Source organism: Choloepus didactylus, chromosome 14 (assembly GCF_015220235.1).
Source record: "Choloepus didactylus isolate mChoDid1 chromosome 14, mChoDid1.pri, whole genome shotgun sequence".
Classification (NCBI taxonomy): Eukaryota; Metazoa; Chordata; class Mammalia; order Pilosa; family Megalonychidae; genus Choloepus; species Choloepus didactylus.
Window position 1 is genome coordinate 69,811,926 of NC_051320.1, and position 22,205 is coordinate 69,834,130.

General features: G+C 37.1%; 1 protein-coding gene and 1 long non-coding RNA gene across 8 annotated transcripts in view; one reads left to right on the forward strand and one right to left on the reverse strand.

Annotated features, from left to right (window-relative positions):
• The window catches only part of CSMD3 (CUB and Sushi multiple domains 3), a 1,408,207-nt gene extending 1,388,820 nt beyond the window's left edge, over nucleotides 1–19,387 (reverse strand). For all 7 annotated transcript variants that reach the window (XM_037802758.1, XM_037802757.1, XM_037802756.1 and 4 more), the window contains exon 1: nucleotides 19,133–19,387. In XM_037802758.1, the coding sequence (XP_037658686.1) occupies nucleotides 19,133–19,310 (178 nt within the window). In that variant the 5' untranslated portion in view covers nucleotides 19,311–19,387. The remainder of the gene's footprint in view (nucleotides 1–19,132) is intronic.
• Nucleotides 19,388–20,824: 1,437 nt separating this feature from the next.
• LOC119508754 overlaps nucleotides 20,825–22,205 on the forward strand; it is a 154,530-nt gene continuing 153,149 nt past the window's right edge. Inside the window, exon 1 of the long non-coding RNA XR_005211580.1 lies at nucleotides 20,825–20,864. This is a non-coding gene — a long non-coding RNA (uncharacterized LOC119508754). The remainder of the gene's footprint in view (nucleotides 20,865–22,205) is intronic.

Genomic DNA, 22,205 nt, shown 5'->3' on the forward strand with positions numbered 1-22,205 from the left:
TGAGTGGCAGTCACAGGGAAAGAAAATTAAAAGAATTATTAGCGAAGCATCTTTAGGCAGATGTAAGAATGAGTAACAAGGCAAATGGTACCTCTCAGATCAAAGCACTTCCTACCACTTCTGCTCCGCAAAAAAATCCCAAGCTCAATAAAGAGAATATTGAAACAAGAAAACATGTTTAATTTTTGAAAATTCAGGAGAACACTGTGAATTAAAAGTCACAACAATAAAATGAAAGAACAATCAGTTTTTGATGAATCAAAAAATGACATGAAAATGCAAAGGTTTCAAAATGCATGGGATTTAAAATATTTGTTCCAACTCCCAATATCTATATTTACATATTTATATAAATATCAAAATAAATATTTAAATATCTGTTCCAACTCCCTATATATATATATGTATATATATATTTATATATGAATATAATAAATGGATTACTGGAAGGATAAGGGGGCTTTCCAAAAACACATTGTATTTTTAGCAATATCTTTTTATCAGCCTAGGAATATAAATAATTAGTAATTCCTCTTAAATCAATAATCCCTAACTTTATAAAATTGCTGTGGAGTCAGTTATAATAGATCTGAACTACTTAGTTGTCATGCATGCAGGAAATGACCACTAAATGGAATCTATCATCATCATCATCATCATATACAATCTGGGTAATTTTGCATAAAACCAACTTTGGTAGAATTTTAAGTATCTGATGAAAATATGAATGTTCCTGTGCCAACTAAAATTTAATAAGAACTTAGGAAACTTTAAAAGAACATACTATTTGAACCAGTTTGTATATATTATGTCCCCCAGAAAAAGCCATATTCTTTGATGCAATCTTGTGGGGAGGATGTATTAATGTTGATTAGGTTGGAACCTAGTGGTTCAGGGTTTCCATGGAGATGTGATTCAATCAATTGTGGGTGAGAACTTTCATTGGATTATTTCCATGGAGATGTTACCCCACCCATTCAGGGTGGGTCTTTATTGGATCACTGGAGCACTTTAAAAAAAGCCACACAAACCCAGAAGCAGAACAGCTAAGAATGACATTTTGGAGAGGAGCTGCAGCCAAGATAGACACTTTGAAAAATGCGCAGGAGCTGATAGTGGAGCTGAAACACAACCTGGGAGCAAGCTGATGCCAGCTACGGGCCTTCCCATCTAACGGAGGTTTTCCAGATGCCAATGCCCTTTCTCCAGTGAAGGTACGCTATTGTTGATGCCTTACCTTGGACAATTTCGTGGCCTTCAGACTGTAACTTTGTAACCAAATAAATCCCCTTTATAAAAGCCAATCCATTTCTGGTAATTTGCATAATGGCAGCATTAGCAAACCGGAACAGTATTATACAGCACATCAAGGAACTAAAAACATCAGTGAAGGCTACAAGTAGTAGAATCAACGCAACAGAGAAAAAATGAACTATGCTGAGGTCCGCAAACAACATGAAACCAATTTGCAGCTAAATTACACAAATGGATGATAATGATTCAAAAAAAAAAATGACTAAAATATTTTTCAATGTGTGTTCCAAGGAAACATACCTTTGTAGATTTTAATAGGTGTATAGAAAGTATCCTATAGTCGAAAAAAATCTCAAAACTGTTTGGTTAATCCAACTTAAAGAAGTATCTTTAGCATTTGAATTTTTACTGCATCATTATTATGCATAATGGACACTCTGGCTCTCTAAGAGTTAGGGTACAGAATGAGGTTTCCTATAAGTATATTAAATCTTAAAAGATAGTCTTGCAAATCTACTATTCCAAAGAGTGTACACTGGGAAAACAAGGAAGAGAGACAAAAAGGTTCCACTCTCTGAATAATTGGGATGTTATAGCAAACAGAAAAATAGAAGCAATGAGAAATCATGGTTCAAAAATTATTGTTTTTGTTTTTTAATGAACTGAGGGATAATTTTGATAAAGATAGAGGGAAGTTACATAGAGGTTGTTTCAGTAACAAACCTTAAATCTATCTTGAATACTTATCATTGTTTTATATCTCAAAGAAGATATAAGTTCATGAAACTAGGAGTTGATCAATTAATTGGGGTGACACACTGACCTTGAATAGTTATGTAAATAACTAAGAGAAATAGACATAACACAAATGTGTGATATAGGTCATCTTACTTATATTTCTTCCTTAAAAGTAAGAGACCCTGAAACAAAATGTGTCCATAAATTTTCAGAAATACAAAAAATGTTTCAATAGACATTTCAGATTAGAAAACAGATAAAAAGACAAATGGAAAACAGAATATGAACAAAGAGCAGAGTAAATGGCACATAATTAAATAATAAATCAGACAACATATAGGGAGAGCTAAACTCAATATATTATAACAAATAATTACAGGAGAATGAAAATAAAGGCAAACATTAATAAATCATGATTTAATTAATAAAAAATAATAAATATTAAAAATTTCAGAAAATGGTAGCTCAGTTAATATTCTATTCTAATTCATAAACTAAAGCAACCAATATTTAGTAAGTTCTTACCTCTAGACAGCACTGCAAGATTCCATGAAGATATAAAATTGCTAAGTAAACAGACATTGACCTCCAGTATTTTTCAGTTACATGAAGGAGATAACTTGCATAAATTACTTGAATACAAGGCAGATTTTGGTTAAGAACTAAATTCAGATAGAGAAGACATCAAAGGTTGATAGGAGGAAGGGAGAGTTTAATTTGAACTGGAGAGCATCTAGTGGAATATATCTGAGAAGGAGACAGTATTTCAACAAGATGAAGATTCAGGCAATGTATTTTTAAGCTAGGGGATATTTTACTGCAAAGTCAGTGACATTTAGGAATGCAAAGAATATGGCTGAGGCTGAACCATGGGGCTTTAGCAGGGTGGTAGTACAATATATGGTTGGAGAGGTCAGTAAGAGTTCAATTGTGACATGTACTGACTCCCAAAAAAGTGTTTTAAACCAAAAAACATTAATTCCACTCCAGAAATAGTGTAAATAGAAGAAAAAAGCAAAACAAACATGCATAACATAAAAACTATAATGATAAACTTATAGTAGATAGAGAAAATCTAAATTTGATCAGTTATACTATTAAGTATAAATTGATTGAATTCTCTTCACTGCAGAATCACTGTTTCTCCCATATTCTCCCTACACTTCTGAGCCATTCAAGATCATATATGGGGGGCAGTTTTCTCTGGAGACTATGGTCAGCCCCAACAGCTTATTAACAAATTTAGATTTGTTTCCAGAACAATATCAGAAAATCAAACAGAAGACAGAAACAAAACTACATCAATGGTCAAAGAAGACTGACATAATCTAATTAGAACTTCATAGATAATGAATCTGAAACTTTCCAACAGAGGACAAGGTTACTTGGAGAAATTTTACCAGTAGCCACCAATTTGAGAATTAATGAGAAAATCATATTAGCACCATTGCCGCTAGAGATTGAGAGCCAGCTACTGGAGATTTGAGTGCCATCTTGATAAATGCTGGGTGGTTGAGGGTGGGTAGAAATAGAATTTCCCTATATTAATAAGAATGATCTAAGATCTATTTTACCTATAAAGACACAAAAATCCTATTTCATGCATTCAGATTTGAGAACATAGGAAAATCAGTGAAATATATAAAAATATACAAAAAATTTACTATATGAAGGCATAAGAAATATTTATTAGCTGAATCATTTGGTGATTTGTTGTGGGATTACTCTGCATGAAAAGCTCAACTTGGTGATGGATGTGATTTAGAGTGTGAGATAAAAAGGTGGTGCACTTCAGAATACTTGGGTCTGGCTTACCACTTTTCACCCAAGCCCCGGAGTTTCCTACTTGGAAAACACCTGCACACTGCTGTAATCCATCATAAACCTTATCCCTACTTTCCCAGGCAAGTTCATCATAATGTTTTGTTCTCCATTTATAATAGTGTTTGTTATATTATATTAAAATTTTTCATGATTTTATTTTCACATTAGAATGAATGGTGAATTTTTGATGACATGAAGAGATTATAATTCAACTATTTATTGCCCTTTCAATTCCTCAATTATTGTATTTATTTAGTTTATTAGAGAAGTTGTAAATTTACAGAAAATTCATGCATAAAATACAGAGTTCCCATATATGACCTTATTATTAACACATAACATTACTGTGGAATACTTGTAACAATTCATAAAAGAACATTTTTATAATTGTACTGTTAACTATAGTCCATAATTGACAATAGAATTTACTATTTTGTACAGTCCTATGTTGTTTTTTTAATTTTTTATTCTACTAACAACATTGTGACTGTAACTAATAGCACTGAATTATATATTTGAATGTGGTTAAAAGGGGAAATTTTTTATCAAATCCATAATTCTAAGGACAGGTTTAGAAAATAGGAGCTCAGTAGATTTTTATGGATGTGAAAAATATCAAAAAATGTAAAGTCTAAAAATTAGATTTTCATATTCCAGAATACATCATAAGAAAATACTTTAAAAACTAAAAAAAAAAAAGGAATAGTGATTAAAAAATGTAGAATTTGAAGAGCTCAAGTAATATTATAACATACAAAGTAGAAAGAATAATGACATCCTAAAGGAGAGTTATACAGCACTATTAACAGGTTAATAAAAAATGATATCAGCTTATCCATAGTATTTTAGCAAGCACAATAAAATAGGTTTTAAAATTACAAATAACAAAATGCATATAAATTTAGAAATAAATAATTTATCTTATGTAGTGGCTACAGGGAAGAGATTCAGAACCAAAAATTAAAATAATTTTAAACAAATCCTTCAATATAATGAATAATAATATTTAGTGAAAGGAGTACTTGGAAGAAATGTTTTGTTGCCATAGTGAGACAGAAAGAAAAGCAGAAACACAATGAAATGTCTGTCCCTAAAAATTTAGAAGATAGAAAAGCAAACAAAATGGAAATAATAAATCTCAAAATAGAAATAAAGAAAGTTGGGGAAAAATCAGTCTTGATGTTTAAAATTTTATCCCTAGAAAAATATTAACAACCCCAAATTGGTTCAACCCAAAAGTAAGATAAAATTGTGAGTAAAATAAAATCAAGAATAGAAACAATAATATGATGACTTATGTGAACATTATCAAATCATTTGGAGTAACATTCACAAAAATGAATGTAAACATTATAAAATGCCAAAACTGATACAAAATATGATTAGAAAAAAAAATATAAAGCTATTCATTTAATACCACAAATTTCTAAGAATGTTACTTTTTTTATTTATAAATCCAGAGTTAAAATTTTGAACCAAATCTGATCAAATAGAATCTTCACATGTGAAAGGATTACCAAGTAGGATTAAGCAGAATTTAATCCAAGATTGCAAGACTGGCATTACCCAGGAAAAATAAGTTAATATGCCTCATCATTTTAACAGAGAAAATGGTATTTATAATTTATACATAAATCCAAGAAAATATCAATAGAATTTAATATTTATTCTTTAATTAAAACTTTAAAAAGGTGCAGAAATATTTTTTAACTTTTTGATTATAAATACTATATTTTTAGTGTTGATTTTCTAAACCAATTTTTTTAGGTTTAGAGTGTGATTACTCACTTTAGCAAGGGGTAGGCTAATTTACAGAAAAGTGCATCTTCCTCAGGGCTTATCTTAAATAGCACATTACCCTAATGCATATAAAAGTTGATTAAAAATATGAATTGTCTTATTAAATGCTTTAGAAATGCATTTATTTTGTTTGCGCAGATATTTTCAAATAAACAATATTGTGGTTATTATTGTTGTAATAGTTATTAACGGATTAGGTAGTTTATAAAGCACTTTCTCATACCCAATCATTTGGTATCACAGTTTGTTGAAGTAAACAGAGAAGGCACTGAATGATAAAACTGAGTCTAACAAACACTGCCCTTAAGACCATCTGGATAGTAAGGCTGTAGCTAGTAATAGAACCCATTTCCTGTCAGATTAGAGATTCAATATAGTCTTTCCAATCAGATTAGAGATTCAATATAATCTTAACACATGGTCCCAAGACAGTTGGCTCTCTGATATATTGAGTATTATTTGAAAATATGTGCTGAAATGGTCTTATAATGAACAATTATTTCTGATTGCAAAGGGTAATTTATCAGGGCTGAACAATGCTTTGAATTCTCACAGGGATGATAATTTAGGCAATGATATTGTGAGCTAAAGACATTACTGCAGATCATTGGAATAAAAATAACTGGATTCCGTACTCAAAAGTGAAGTTAGCAACAAAGATTTATATTCTAATGAATAGATATGAAACTTTTAAAATAAATCATCCTACTTCCTAGAATACATTGGATATCCAAATAGATATCAGTAGCCACAGTTGATCAAGCAAGAAACAACTGAAGTATATAACTGAAAGATTTGGGCAATATAGGCTGATAAGAGTAATTTTCAACTAAGCTAAGTTACTGGATTGAATTAACTATAACCCAATTTAAGTCTCCAAATATTTGTTGAGTGCCTACCCTGGTTTATAAGGCACTGAGCTAGAGGTGAAAGCCCTATGCAAAGTGAATTTAAGATTTTAATTTATTCTCTTTTGCTCAATAAGAGGCATTATTCAGGAAATGTTTATTCTAAATCTCTAATAAATGAATTAATAGAATATTTTCTATTAAATCTGGGCTATTGAAAATAAGGAAGAATATAAGTAAATAGGAAATCAGGCCTTTTACAAGCAATTGCAGTTATGCCCGCCCTTTATCTATTTTAATTTGTAAAACAAACAAAAAAACATAGAATATCAGGTAATGCCTAAATCTAATATTGTAATATTACATTTATCTCACATTTCAATGGCAAAATATAACTTAATAAGGGATCCAACAAAGCATGTCCAAACACCAACACAATATTGCCTCTCTCACCTTTCTGGAATGTGGCCCCTGACTTCTCCTGTGCCTATTGCCTTCCCTCCATTTTGTAGCATGAGAAATAAATTGCTCTATGTTCAGAAATACTCATTTGAGAAACAGAGATAACCTTATGCATGTGAAAGAATTCTGAGTTCATCTCATTTGAGGAAATCTACTTTTTCTCCTCAAAGTCCATGCAGTCCTATTTATTGTGATGAAAAGAGCAGTGGTTTTGAGTTGGGCAGGTCTCTTCTGAAACCTGTTTCTCTACTCACTAGCTAGTTTCTTCTTCCTGAATTTGTTTCCTTAAAAATAAAAACGGGCTAAGTATGCCTCTCACAAGGTTGAGATGCTTAAAATGCATACATAGTACATAGCCCTGCGATTGGCTAAGTCACAGTTTATACCTGTCTGTTTCCTCCCTACCATGAAGGTGAGAAAGAAAATGAAGAATCAGAAGTAGAAATGCTTAATGATTTATCATACTAAGGGAATTGTTTTCACAAGTTCTCAAGAGAAGAACATACTATCACAAAAATTTATATGATAATATAGGTAATAGAATTTATAAATTGTGAATACTTTTGCTTGAAAGTACAATTTATAAGAATACATATACTTCTTACTTTGCATGTGATTAAGTACTCTCAACAAAATTGTGTTGTCTGCATTAAATTTGGAACTCACAAAACACTTGGAGTATGCCAAAAATTTGTCTCTTTATCAAAACCCTTTTCTCAGAGAATTTGCTATGTAGGTTAAGACCATTGGATCCAAACTCTGACCTCTAATTATAAAAGATGTTTAAATCAAAGCCACCTAACCCATTTTTGCTTCCCTAAACTTGAAATAATTTCAACAGATATTGTGTCAAATAGGGCTTACTTCATATAAATCAAAATGAAGGAAAGAGTTTTGAATTTACATTTGAAAGTATTTAGAAGCAAGTGAAAAGTTCTGAGGCAGGTAAAAAGAATAGGGCAAAAGCACAATTTGCTGATAACAAACTATTTTATAATTGTACAAGCACTGTTACAGAAATGCATGTGGGATCTTAATTAATCCTTGGTAAACTGGCCAATATCAGTTGGCTGAACAGATGAGAGTCAATAAACTTTATATTAGATTATATCATGAAAATGGTGGCTTTCATTGGAAAGTTTTGGACAGTCTCTGTAGGATGTTGAAGTTTACCTTTTTTAAATGCAATTTAATTAAGATATATTCACACACCATATAATCCGTCTAAGGAATACAATCGATGGCTCACAGTATCACCACATAGCTGTGCACCCATCACCACAATCTAAAAAAAAATAGATTTAAAATATATGATATCTAAATAAAGGTGGTAAAGCTACGCTTATATTTACATGAGAAGAGACCCTCCATGAAGGAATACACAATTTTATAATAACCAGAATGTTTTGGTATTATCTTCACAGAACACCTGCTTCAAATTAAAGATTATGTCCTCCTTGAGGGTAGGGACTAGGTACTCATCTCTGTATTCTTAAGGAATAGTTAAGGGCCTGTTACACACTGGCACTCAATATATGATTGATGCTTGAAGGAATGCATTGATGAACGCCAGAATTGATAAGCAAGCCACTGGCTGTTTTAGTGGAAATAAAATCTAATAACATTCAAAGCTCCTAATTTAAATTATCTCAAGGCCACCTAATTCAAAATAATTCTATTTTAATAAAGGAAATTATGGTGTAAATTTGATGCCAACCATAAAAATACAGAAACAATTAATTTAACATTTACACGAAATAGCACAAGATACATCCTAATATTTCTAACATCTCCTGATTTCCCTTGAGGCCTTTGAGAATTTTGCTTTTAAAAGAATTATATAACTATAATGTAAGTCCTTCCTTAAGAAGAGTGTTTTCAATAATCTATGCAAAGACAGGTAAAAATATCTAGTGATCTTCAAATTATTAAAAAATCGTTGATTTCTAAGGTCTTATACATTGATAATATTTAAAAATTTGGTTCAACCTGTCATCTCTGATTTTCATCCATTAATATATTAACAGACACTGTCAAGCTAACACACATATTAAAGATTTTCTCGCACTTTGCTATAAAATTTATTTTAAGAGTTTGTTTGATCTCCTTTAAAAAGATTTAACAGATAAAAATGCACTTAAATCCTAGTAGTTTTTATAGATAAAGTTTCCAAAAAAATATTAAAATAACATTAATTATGAATTCAGTATAGGTACTCAGGCTGTCAGCATTTCTACTGCAAACATCATTTAAGAAGGTTGATCATGTCCATCATCTTAGAAACTATGAAGCTGGAAGTTGGCCCATAGATTAACAGCCTGGGTGCAAATTTGTTTACGCAAAACATTTGAATCAGTTCAGCTGTTTTGATTTAGACATCAGACAAAAAGCCTTAACTCAGGGTTTCTCCATATATGTGAACATGAGTCAATATTTTTGCCTAGACTGTAGTATAGTCGGTTAGAGTATGGCGCTAATAACTCAAGGTAACATGTTTCATCTCCAGGAGGTCCAGTCGTATTTATTTTGCCTCCCTCCTAACTTTGATCCGATATCTTGCAAATGCAGCTTTTAGGCAACACAGAGCTCAATATCAGAACATGCAGATAGATCAGCATAAATTTATTACTAACATTTGAAGGGCTCAAATTATGCTTCTCAATAATGAATTCCCAAGGGTTACCTTTGTATATGAAAAAAATATTTAAATACTGAAAAAATTATTTCTAAATATTAAAAATTACCTAGCATTAGTTTTTTTAACAGTGCCTTATTATGCTTTAATAAGATACGAACAGAATAGACCCATATTCAATTCACCATGTCAACTTACTTGTCATAAAATACATCTTAAAGTTATGTTTTTAAATTATTGACTCAAAATTCAGGTATCCATTATGTATTATTATAAGGGAAAATTAATATTTTTCCTAAGATATCTTTAAATCAGACAATCTCTAAAGTGTAGATAAACAAATAATATAAGAAACTGGAATAGCTATCTGAGAAATTAGAATAGCATCAATAAAACACAGATGATAGTTTTATTAAGTAATTATGAATGAGAAAACAAATGGATAAGGAGAATACGAACAAGATCAAGAAAAGGCATTTGACTATTCGTTTTCTACCTCCCACCCTAACCAAGATCATAAAAATGAAATTTCAAGTCAATTTGTAATTTCAAATCTCAATAAACTAAAGTGAGTTATTACAGCAGTAGGATCAATTATAAAATGAATAATTTGCTGAAAATTACTCAATTTCAAAATTAAATAAAACTTTGGAATATTAAGTTTAGCAAACAGACTTGAAGACAGATTGTAGGTATACCCTGGCTTTTAGCAACCTTGGAGAAATCTGCATCTATCTGTTGTGGTTAAAATGAAATTTTTAAAACTATTTTAAAATAAGGATGCCTCATTTAAAAAAGTGTTGAAATGTGTTAAGATTATTTTATGAAGAATACATATGGCAGCATTATTAAAATATCTTAGCTTTAAATTTAAAAGGTAGATTAAAAGAACATTTCTGAAAATGTACCCATAAACAAAGTTTTGATAATGTAAGTAGCAAAAGCTAGTTCTTACTGGAAGAATATCTATAAGTGTATAGTTCAGAAAGGACAACAGTAATAAATAATTACACATAAAGTACATTTTATCATGTTTCAAGAAAATGTAACATTGACTTTTGAGCATTTAGTCATAATTTAATACATGCACTTTTTCTTTTATAGAATATGAGACATATTTAAATACCCTAACAATCTCTGAATCAATCCTTAATTGCATGTTAAGTTTTCCATTTGACATTATTGTTACATTCAGGTATCCCTGACTCCTTACATAATTACTTCAGGAAATACTGTTTTGAGACTGGTCACATGGTTGGTGCTATGCTAGGCATACTGACCTCTCTTGTCAAGGATCTTGACTCCCATAAACCAATAGGACTAAATAAAGAGGCTCAAAGGAGAGCACTCACTAAACAGAAAAGCACACTGAACAGGGAATTTAGACTGGAAAGTTATTGCTTCTCTCTGACTTCAGTAAAAATGGGGATTATCTGTAAATGGAGGTAATAATCTATACTTAGGAGGTAACAGGTAATCTCGTAAGATGTTTTCTAAGAATCAAGAGAGAAAAGTGAGGGAAAGAACGGCTGTTTGAAATATAAATGAGACACTTTTTGTTAAGGATTTAGCACAGACCTTTGTACATAAAAAGAATTCCATCCTGTCCCATTTTCCAAAACATAATAGTGTTTCATATCCTTTCTATATTCCAAACACCTTTGAACACTCTAGAGTCAACCAGATGTATTTGTTATATAATGGAAAACTGTAGTGGGAGCCCGTGCTTTTTCCAATTTATGATTTTCCTCTCATAGTGGTATCTGACCATATTTTTTGAAAGACAAATTTAAAAGAAATCCTCACAACCCTATTAAACTATAAAATCTTAAATATTCCTCTAAAGTTTTCTAATATAAAGTAAAGGAAGGCAGAATGACTTTATTATCTTGAACATTACAGACTCAGCTTTTAGTGCAATCAGTTATTACTTTTTATATATTTCAGTTTCTGATCATTTCAACTCCTCATACTTAGTAACATTCATAATCTTCACAAATTTTACTCTCATATCTTAAATGGACTTTTAAAATTTTTCATATATCATTAAAATTGAAGATAACTTCTTAACATTATAAAATGAATTAAATTTCTGTGTTGGAGTTTTGAAAGACATCATTGTCTTATAGATCATGAGAAAGAATTGTGCAGATGAAAAGACAGATTAAAGAGAATGCATAGATGTTATGCAAATACAAATAAAGAATAAAAACAAAATAAATTAAGAACTGATTTTCTATATTAAAAGCCTTTTAAAAAGAAAGTATGTACATATATTAAGAAGAAATAAATAGAAATTTGATTTTAAGTACTATCCCTCAGAGTCTTTTATAAGACATGAAAAAGTCTGATACACTGATTTTCTTTTTAGAGATGTGTAATGCCTTCAGGAAATGACTTGATTGAATACATGATTATCTATTTGATGTTCATATTATTTCAGCGTTAGAAAGTTTTGCATTCCACAATTGTCTTTTTTTGTTGTCTACCAAACAAGTAGTTATCATTTTCCCCATATAAGCATTAATACTCCTAGAAAGTACTAAATGATATATGGCACTTCAGTATTATCTTTTGTGATTGACCGTCTTTTTCCCATCTCTTTCTTCCATTCTGTTTACTCATAATCCAAAAGCTTATGGCTTAGAGACACAGTGGCAGTTCTCAGTTAACTTTAAGAACACAATGCCATTTCATTTAACTCTGTGGTAAAACTGATAAGGTGTAGTAGAAATAAAGTTGAACATAAACTTGAAAATCCAATGATCTAATTTTGTTCTGGAGCTAATGTAACCTCACAAAAATCACTAAGCAGGTACATTCATTGTATAAAATATGAGCAATGAACTAGCTGATATTTAAGAACTCTTCCAGCTCTGTGAATGCCATGATTTGTGAAAAGATGAATTAGCAAATGTTAGGACATGACTCAATCAATATTAAAATAAATCAATATTGATATCCAATGAATAGAAATTAGCCCAGGGGCAGGGGAAACATTTTTCAGCTCTGGGTCTGTCTCTGATTCACAGAGCCAGCATCCGAAGTAAATATGTAAGGGTGATAAGCCAAAGCTTCAGAGTGCTTCTCAGCCATATAATAGTCTGGAAATTTAGCCAACGTGAAGTAATAGCCAGTGAGAAGCCTCTACATTTTTTATTTACTATTACGGTAATGTCAGGGTGGTGGTGTTGGGAGAACTCATACTGGCTTTGCAAGTGGACATATATTTTAATAATATTATTGGTACTAGGTACATGCTACATGCCTCCCATACATAATCTTCCTATAGGCCTCTCTGTCTTTTTTTTTTTTTTTTTTTAATAGATGATAAAACTAAAGCTGAGGAAAGCTGAGTAACTAGTCCAAAGGAAATTGCTGATAGAACCATTATTTTATCTTAGGTCTTGGTGGCCCCAGAGCCCTCGTCATTTCCACTTTACTGTATTAGAGTGATTCTCAAACTGTCGTGTGCATCAGAACTACCTTAGACACCTGTTTTATCATCTAACAGTGCCCAACTCCTAGAGTTTCTGATTTATTAGGCCTGGGGCAGGGGCCCGGAATTTTGCATTTCTAACGTTTCCAAGGGATACTGATGCTATTTTTCCAGGAACTACACTTTGCAAATCACTGCTGTAGTGCAAGTATTTATGAGCCAATAGAATAATATGATATATAATGCCAAGTGATTTCCATTGATATTCTTATTATCTAATCCCAAGGTATATGATGCATATGCTAATGCTGTAACTTTAGACTTTTTAAAGGAGATTTCAAATTGGGTTCTGGGCAGAAAGCCATCATATAGAAAATATTCATCCTTAGGAATCATCAACCAGCGCCAAGAGATAGCTTAGAAAATGCCTGATAACATGAAATGCATTTGATACCCAAATGACTGGACCTTCAGAGAAGGAAAGGTAGCTATCAGCATTGAGACCATGAATACTGGAAGGTATCCAACAAATTGGTTTTTCCTTGGTGACATTCATAAAAGTTATATTCCTGATAAAATTGAAGGCCTCACAAGGGGTCCAATTCTGAGAAAACCCTGTGGGCATGGAGGTAGGTTAGCCTGGAAAATACCATGAATCACATACCTGTTCACTCTGAGAGGGAAAAGATGAATTTGGTAACAACAGTGTCTGTTTGATTACCATTAGTAAACCTCACCCTATATCCAAATTAGAACTGCCATTGTATCCCTATCCCTAAACTGTAAGTTTTTGGAATAGGAGAAAATGGAATAAAAGAAAGAGATGGGAAAAAGAAATAGCTGAAATGAGGTTTTAATGAGTATATAGGTAAAATAAAATGGCCCTGAAATTTTTGCCTTCATTTTTGCTTATAGCTTACACATTTTTTTTCCTAAATGCTTAATTTGCATTTTTTTTTTTTACTTCAACTCTGCCAAGTCTCAGAATTCAAAGTCCAATATGGCATATTTTCTCAAATAGTCATGCTGCCTAAAGAAACAGCTGTCTTGCCATGCATATTGCTTAATGCTTTAAAGTTATTTCCCAAACTGGGCAAAACATTGAGGGTGTATGATATCTGTAAAGCCTTTCTGGAGACCCTTATGAATGAGAAGAGGGTTACCCCTTGGAACACACCAAGTGAAACAAGGGTGTTTGGAGCCTGGCCAGTAGTCCTCTTCACTTATTCACCTTTGAGATCTCAGACACGCATTTACACATTAGTTTGTGTCCACATGTGTAACATGGCATTATTAGCTGCTCTACCTCTCTTACCTTTATGTTTTATCAGATCTCAGGTATGATCGTGATTTACTGTATTTAGAATCAGGTATAGATGTCATTTGCTACTGCTTTATTTTCACTGTTTTTGTAGATGCCCATTTTTTTTTTATTCAAGGAAAAAGACATGAATAGCCAAAACCTAGTTCAGCTACCCCACAAATATAAACGCTATACATCAAGAACAATAATAATGACTGCAACTAAGTCTGTGCAACTAGAGTGTTAAATTTTGTTTTGTTTTTGTTTGTTTGTTTGTTTGGTGGGAGGGGTAATTCTACCTTTTTTTTTTCCTCCTTGAAGGATCCCAATGGAAGTGGCACAAGGTTTTTAAGATAGTGAAACCTACTCCTCATTTTTTTTTTTTTTTTTCTGCGCACATACTCTTCAACCGTGACTTCATGCAGCCCCCAAAGAATCAGAAGATTTGGGAAAATATGGTGCAGCAAAAGAACATTTCAGAACACTTTCAGCAAGGTAACCTGTCCAAGGGAAGTTCAGCTCTGAATTCTGGAAGTTGTTCAATGCTTTGTCAGGGCTTTAAATTAGGTTGGCTTAGCAAGTTGGAGGTGCAGCACCTCCCCTAAAGCGCTGTGCTCCGGGGGTGGGAACCCGCCTGATGCTGGAATCAATCGGTCTTTCTTTGGTTGTCGTGCTTCCTTATTATTCTGCAATGCGCTATGATTCCGGTTTTCTCAAAGCGGGGCTGGGAAAGGATCTTTACGGCGAACAAGATAACCCTGGGCTGTTTCATTTCTGCTATCCTCTCCCCTCGGAGTCGACTAAGCTCCGGCGGCGCTTGAACTCTGGGATTGCCACCCTGCTTGTCTTTCCACCCTGTGACGGCTCTGGGGAGGGGAGGAGGAGGACCTTACACGAGTAGCAGTCCCCATTACTTCTTCCACAACATGTTTTCCGAATCCGCCAAGAGCGTCTAAGAGGAGAAGCTGTTTGAGTGAGTTTGAGTGCTGCTGTCAGCTCGAAGTAAGGAGAATTCTAGGTGCTTCTGCCAGGTCGTGCAACAGCAGTGGCCGCAGGGCCACCTATCATCTGGAGTCCGGAAGCTGTGACCCGCCGCCAAGTCGGATGCACTCCTACGACTCTTGGGGCTTCCCGAAGGCTCCACTGTGTCAATTCATGCGAATACCCTTTCCCAGCAACACGCACACACACACACAGAACAAGTCAGCCACCCAGTTTCAACCTTCTAGAAGAAATGAATAAAGGAAGGGAAGAACACCTGTCTTCCTGACCAAATCCCCAAGGTCACCACCTCCCAGCAGGTGTCTCAGATCTGCTAACCTCCGGGAAGAGCTTTGATGGTGGTGACAGTAGGGTGAATTGCTGTTGCTTAATGGTATTCCTCCTTTAAAAGCTCCCTCAGGGTATTACAGATCTTTCTCTGATGTGGCAGGTCAAACTGTTGACTTGAGGATAGGGAGTGAGGGTATGGGTCCCCGAGGACACACTCAACGCTGAGACTCAGGCACCCTGGCGTCTGGGAAATGTGCTGAGAGCCGTGTGTGGGTGCGTGGGAGGGCGCTCCTCCCCTTACAGATAGCCGTGACCACTTGCCAGTAGGGATTAGTTGGGGGAGAGGGTTTGAGCCCCACTCTTCCTGAAAAGCTCTTGTAGCAGGAGTTGCCCCATAGCACGGGAAAGAAAGGTCCTTTACTAAGCCTTGGAGTCCGGTGTGAACCCCTCAAAGCATGCCTGGCTGTCGACGAGGCCGGTGTCTTGGTACCTTGGCCGTTCCGTGTGTGTGGCTCCCCCGGGATCCCCTGAGAAGGAGCGTGGGAAAGCATCCCGCGGGTGTCTGTTTACGTGGGTGAGACGCTTCAGAAAGACTTGGAGATTCACAGTTTCTATCTGGGTGAGACCCAAACAGACAACCACAGCTGGCGGCTGCATTTCAGACACCTCCCCCTGCCATTGTATGTATATGTGTGTGTGTATGTGTGTTTCAGCTTGAAGTTGGAATGCATCAAGTCTAAGCAGCCCCCACCGCACCACCTCCAATTTGGTGCCTTCCACAGCCTTTTATTTCGGACGATGACAGTGGAGATAAAATGCCTAGACCCTTTCAGCCTCATCTGAGTGGTTCAGCCTACCTAAATCCACTTGATCTTCCACGCTGAGGCATTTCCTCCCACTGAGGCTCTTTGTCATTGCTGTGCCACGCCGAAGTGAGATGGTGTAGGGCTAAAAAATGTGGGCAGATTGCGGGATTCTCATGACTGCATTCATGTGGAAAACCGCGCACCTTGAACTTCCTGAACTTTTGTGCCAGGTCTGTATTTTAGGACTCGCAAGGCCCTTAGAACAACTCCCCAAGCTAAGCCCACCCCACCTCCAATTTCCCTTGGGCCCAGGGGAAACTGTGAAAGAGAAAAGCTTGCATAGACATGAGGAAACATTTAAAGCACTGCAGGAATCTCGGTTTTAGGAAAGCCTTTAGACTGAGGTGAAATTAAAATAAGGAGAAGGAGACGGATCTCTCAAAATGGGCACTAGCCGGTGACCTGAGAACAGGTCTAAAGCGTACAACCTAGGCAAGTTTGTTTCTCTGAATTTGGGGACAGCGTTCCAAGTTGTAAAATGTAGGAGGTGCTTTCCAAATGGCAGATAAGTGACGACGAAGAACCTTATTGCCGTTTAAATTTTTTTCAACAGTTCATAGAAGGTTGATTTTGGATGGTAGCAAAGCAGACTGCGACACGCTCCTTTTCCCCGATGTTCCCAACTCTTATTATATTCAGTGGAGACCAGTTATCTCAGCCCGAAGTCCGGAATTTGCATGCAGAAGGAAAGAGTCCCTTTTCCAGTGCCATTTCAAGCAAATTAACGCGCGGTGCATTTCCGTCGGCGCGTCTTATTCCGAAACTACGGTAAGTGCGGGCAACCAGGCTGAATTGCCGGCGGCGCGGCTCGGCGTTTGTCAGGCTGGCGTGCTCTCCCGGATTCGAAGACTCCCTCCCCCTCATCTGCCCCCCGAATGTGTTTTGGCTCAACAGGTATCACACAAAAACTCGCTTTAATCCCGGGTCATCTTCTCGCAGGAGCCACCCCTACGTTTTCTTGTGAGGAGCTGCTGCTGGCTTCTCGCGCCTCCCCCTCGCAGAGCGCGCGTCTAGCAGGCAGCCCCAGGGCCATCCATTAAACCACCGACACCAGGTGGCAGGCCATCTAAGCATAAATGTGAGTCGCCTCACTTGTCGAGCCGGCGACGAAAACCCCTTGTAAGCAACCCAAGACGCGTTTTGTGCACCAGGCAGTGTAGTTACACCGCTTAGAACAAGACGTTTTGGCTCAAAGCTGTGCTGAGGCTCCAAGGGCGGGGGGGTGGAGGAAATCAAGCTTTAAGGAGCAGGTTGGGATTACAAGGCAGTTGCTGCCACAGAGACCAGGGGCGACTTCCTGGCATTTAGGATGTAAATTAAAATTCGAGACATGTCCCGCATCATTGGCCATAGTAGAGGGAGAGGTAACCCCTCCACCCCACCCTCCACGAAACATGAATTATCATTTCCACTGAATGCAAATGGGCTGCCTTCTGTGGGGGACAGCCAGCTGCAAGCTGGACAATAAACTGTTTCATAGAGACGCGGTCCGATTGCGGTTCAGAGAGGCACTCCTTTACAAAGGAAGAAGCGTCCAGTTTGTGTTGACAGCCCTTGGCGCGCCTGGACCAAAACATCCCCCTCCCCCTGCCCTCGCATCTCCCCTTTCCCCCGCCACCCCTATTCCCTCCCCCCACACACACCGAGGATCTGAAACTGGCTTCCTAAAAGCTACATCCATTGCATCTATTCGAGCTGCCATGAGTATGGGGAGGTGATTGTTCAAAAAGGATGGCATGAGTCATAAGCCCCTCCTGAGTATCCTTTGCAGCAATTAATGGGCAGCAGGGTGCAGAAGTTGTGGAAGGGAGCTGTGGGTCTATTTTCTTCCTGAGGACAGCTCTCCTTCCAGTGATCCCGACTGTCCCTTGCCTCTCTGCTTAGCAGGATGAGATTTTACATCCCACCCACTCTCTCCTCTTGTCTGTGCATGTGACACTCACTCTACCTGTCTGAACGCTGAGACTTGCTGGGGATTTTCTTTCTGGTCGTCAGCTAATGACTTTCCTCCTACCTCCATTCATCCCCAAAGGTAGATCATTCCACTTTGTGGCATCTTAGACCTTTTCAAAGAGTCATCTTTGGCCAAATCTCTGCCACAGGACCTAGGGAAGCTTCCTTACCATCTATCAATGCACAAGAGTCCATATAGGAATAATTCGCATATGCATGCAGACATTCATATTGGCATGAGGATGGTAGAAAGACCCCTGTGCTCTAATGCATTTAAAATCGGCACATTCTTATCACCTCGGTAACTTTCCTCCATGAAAGGGTTAAAAGCAATTACATGAGTGTTTTTAATAAAATATTCCACCCAAAGCATCAATCATCACTGGTTTGACTGGAAATTAAGATAATCCTCACCACCAAAAAGTCTTGCAGAGGAATTCTGTCTGGATATCCTCTAGTTAGAGGCTATACGAATCAACTCACGTATTCGTTTGAGCATACTGCAAGAATATTTATTGAGCACAAGCTCAATCACCGCATTGAACGCCAAATTTGGCAAGCAAAATGCATTTCCTATCTGAGGGGGGATGAAGAAAAGAGCTGTGAATCAACTCCTTCTTCAGTATTATCATTATTATTTTATCCGTGCAAATTGCAAAGTAAGCTGCCAGCCTCTTTCCGGCGACAAGTCAGCTCACCTCCATCCAAAGCCGAGGGGACCCCCGAAAGCAGACCTACCTTTCACACAAGACACCGTCAATAAAAAGACCAGGTTCCAAAACGTAAATCCACTTTTAATCCCCATTTTCTTCATCAGAATGAAGTGCAGGCGGCCACATTTAGGGCATCTTCTCCTGCCAGGCTCCCGGGGTTTGGATTCCGTTGCTCGGCTTTCCCCTTTGCGGATCCCTTTCATATTATTCGCGAGCTCCTAATTCCTGCTCCTCAGCCCGGCGCAGTGGAGTTGTTGCTGTTGTTGGTGCGCGGTCACAGCTCGGAGTGAATGGTGTTTCTGGGATACCACAGCAACCTTGACGAGGACTCAACCATCTCTCCAACGGGGGCACAAAGTCTCCGCTACTCAGGATTCTGTCTTTCCTTGTGCGTTTATTCCCCTCCACCAAAATCTATCCCAATTCTACCTTGTTATGGCAATCAACAGAAACCACCAGCGAGCCTCTAAAAGCCCAGCTCCGCTCTCTAATAAACTCCCCACATTATCTGAAATTGAAGCTTGTTTTTTTTCCCCCGAATAGATCATTTCTGTCTGTAAAAGCAGCCCAAGAAATATTATGTTAGTGAGCTTTCTCTATTGCAGCCTGCTAATACAGAAGCTTGTTAAGGGAATATTTTAATCCGAGGATCTGCGTCGCTTTGGGGGAAACCGTGATGGTAATGAATCGGGCTCCATCGATGCCACATCGTTAAAATGGGACATGTGTTACTACTGTAGTTGCAGTATCTTTCAGGCAGGCTGCTCGCATTTATTATTCCGTGATTTAATTGAAAAAGAGATCACAGAGAATAATCTATTTGCACACACGAATTTACATAATCAAAATGACTGTGTGTAAATCCATAACCAGGTTAAGATTCAATAAACTGATTTCTTCGGTGACTGGATCGGGGTGGGGTGGAAGGGAGTCAGGGTCATTTGCCAAATAGTTCGCCCTTTGATTCTCCTTCCCCCCTTTTCAGCTTGTGTATGCCCGCAGTTAAACTACTTTATGAGTTAATTATCTAAAACAGACCTATTTGTCTTAATTCTGAATCGATCCCAAATATGTAGCCGGATGGGTTCTTTAAAAACACAAAATCTATATATCTATACATCTAGCCCCAAGCACCACTCAAGGGTTAAGATTGTACAAGTGAAGAGTTCTTGCGCCATCTACTGGCTGCTCTGATCTACCAGCTTCTCCTTTACATTTACAAGTAACCCTTTTTCGCTCAGAGTGGGGAGCTGCGTCCCCGAGACTAGCATGTTTTGTTCCGGTGTATCAATTTCCTAATCTGTTTCGACATAGTCCTGGCCAAGATCTTACAACCAACAGATTCGTTAAAGTAGCCTCACGCATGGTCATCTGATCTTTTTGGGAATGGTCCCATCTCAGGAAGGGGGAAGGCTGCAGCGCGGGTTCTGAAATAGGTAATAGCGACTTCTGACTCTATTTGCATGCCGAAGCCCATCAGAGATGATTTCCTACAGGATTTGGTCAAGAGGGGAGCCCACTTTGAGTTTGCAACTCCCTACATTGCCCAAAATGACGGTTTGCGTCCCATGCACCACACGGCTACCCACGCCAGCTTTTGCTCCTGGGCTCACAGTGGAGCTCCTTGCTCAGGAGAGCACAGCGTTTGCAACTGAAGGGAGTTCTGCTCAGGGAAGTGGGCACACAGCGAGCGTCTGTAGCCCTGCGTGAGGAGGGAGTTCAATCTTCAGGCATAGCAAGGATTTTGTGCTCTCCTGGTACGTGGCATTGTGTGTGGGTCTGTGATTTTCCCGGGGAATGTGTGTGTGTGTGTGTGAGCGCTCGTTATGTGTCAGCGTATGTGTATACGCGCGCTGTAGTGAGGAGCGAGGGTGTTTATGGAAGATGATGGGAAGGTGTGAATTTCTATGCGTGGGTGTTTTCCCAAGTGTGTTTATGCAGTACATATGCGTCTGTGTGTATGTGCGCACGCGTGTGTGTCAATGTATATGTATGCACGTGTGAGTGTATGTGGTAGGGAGCGATTTCTCTCCTGGGAAGGGAGCCTTAGCAGAGGCAAAAGCTGTAGACGCCCGACTAACCTCATTAAATTCGGAGAGCTATGTAAAGGCGGTGGGGCGGGAGACTGTTCTTTCCTGTCAGTGTCCTCCTTTATTGTCTGCATATGCAGATTTTCGAAGCGGAGTGGGCGACAAGGTTGGGACTAGACCGGGATCGGGAGGAGCAACATTGAAAACTTCATTAGCCTGCTCAGCCACCTAGGCAGCAGCTCTGACATTGATTTCAGTCAAGATGTCAGGGTGTGCTGCTGCTGCCGTTGCTTTCGCTGGGCTGGACAACGAGTTAGATGCAAACAGGTCCTTCGACTTAATGAGGACGCTCAGCAGAACCCTCACTACCAGGTGTGCAGAGGTCAGTCATCTCCACTGAATTCATTTTTAATTAAAAGAAAAAAAAATATCTTGGTTTTGTGAAATCTACTTGAACACCTGGCAATGTATCCAGATAGTGGGCTTTAAGCAAACAAACAAAAACCCTTTATTTCTCAAAATCACTAATTATAGTGCAAAAAATAAATTTTCAATATGGAATCATAAAGACTACTACCAAGGTACAAATTTCTGACATTTATTTTCAAACATGCTAATCCCATATTACAATTATCTTGATAATGAATCCAGTCTATCATTTCAATGTGAAATTGTTAAAAGATTTATCTAGTAGCTCATAACACATTGACCAACACTATAGTTTCTAGTTTCCAAAGCTCACAGTAAATCACAGATTTTCACCTGCATTTTCCAGATCCTGAAATAGTATGGAAAATCATATTTCACAGCTGGGAAAAGTCAAAGCTTGGTGGTGAAATGAAATGGCTTATCAGGAGCACTGATATTTAGTCCAGTGCATTTAGTGTTAGATCACACTCTTGTCTTTCATGTTAAACAGTCTCCTTTTCTTTCAAAAGGAGCTTTTCCAAAGGTTTTCCAGAAATGTAATATTATCAACCAATATCCTGGATATGAACTCTCAAGTTCTCCAGAAAAATATGTGTGCAAATTTGGAAGAAGGAAGAGATCATCTATCTCTGCTGAGCT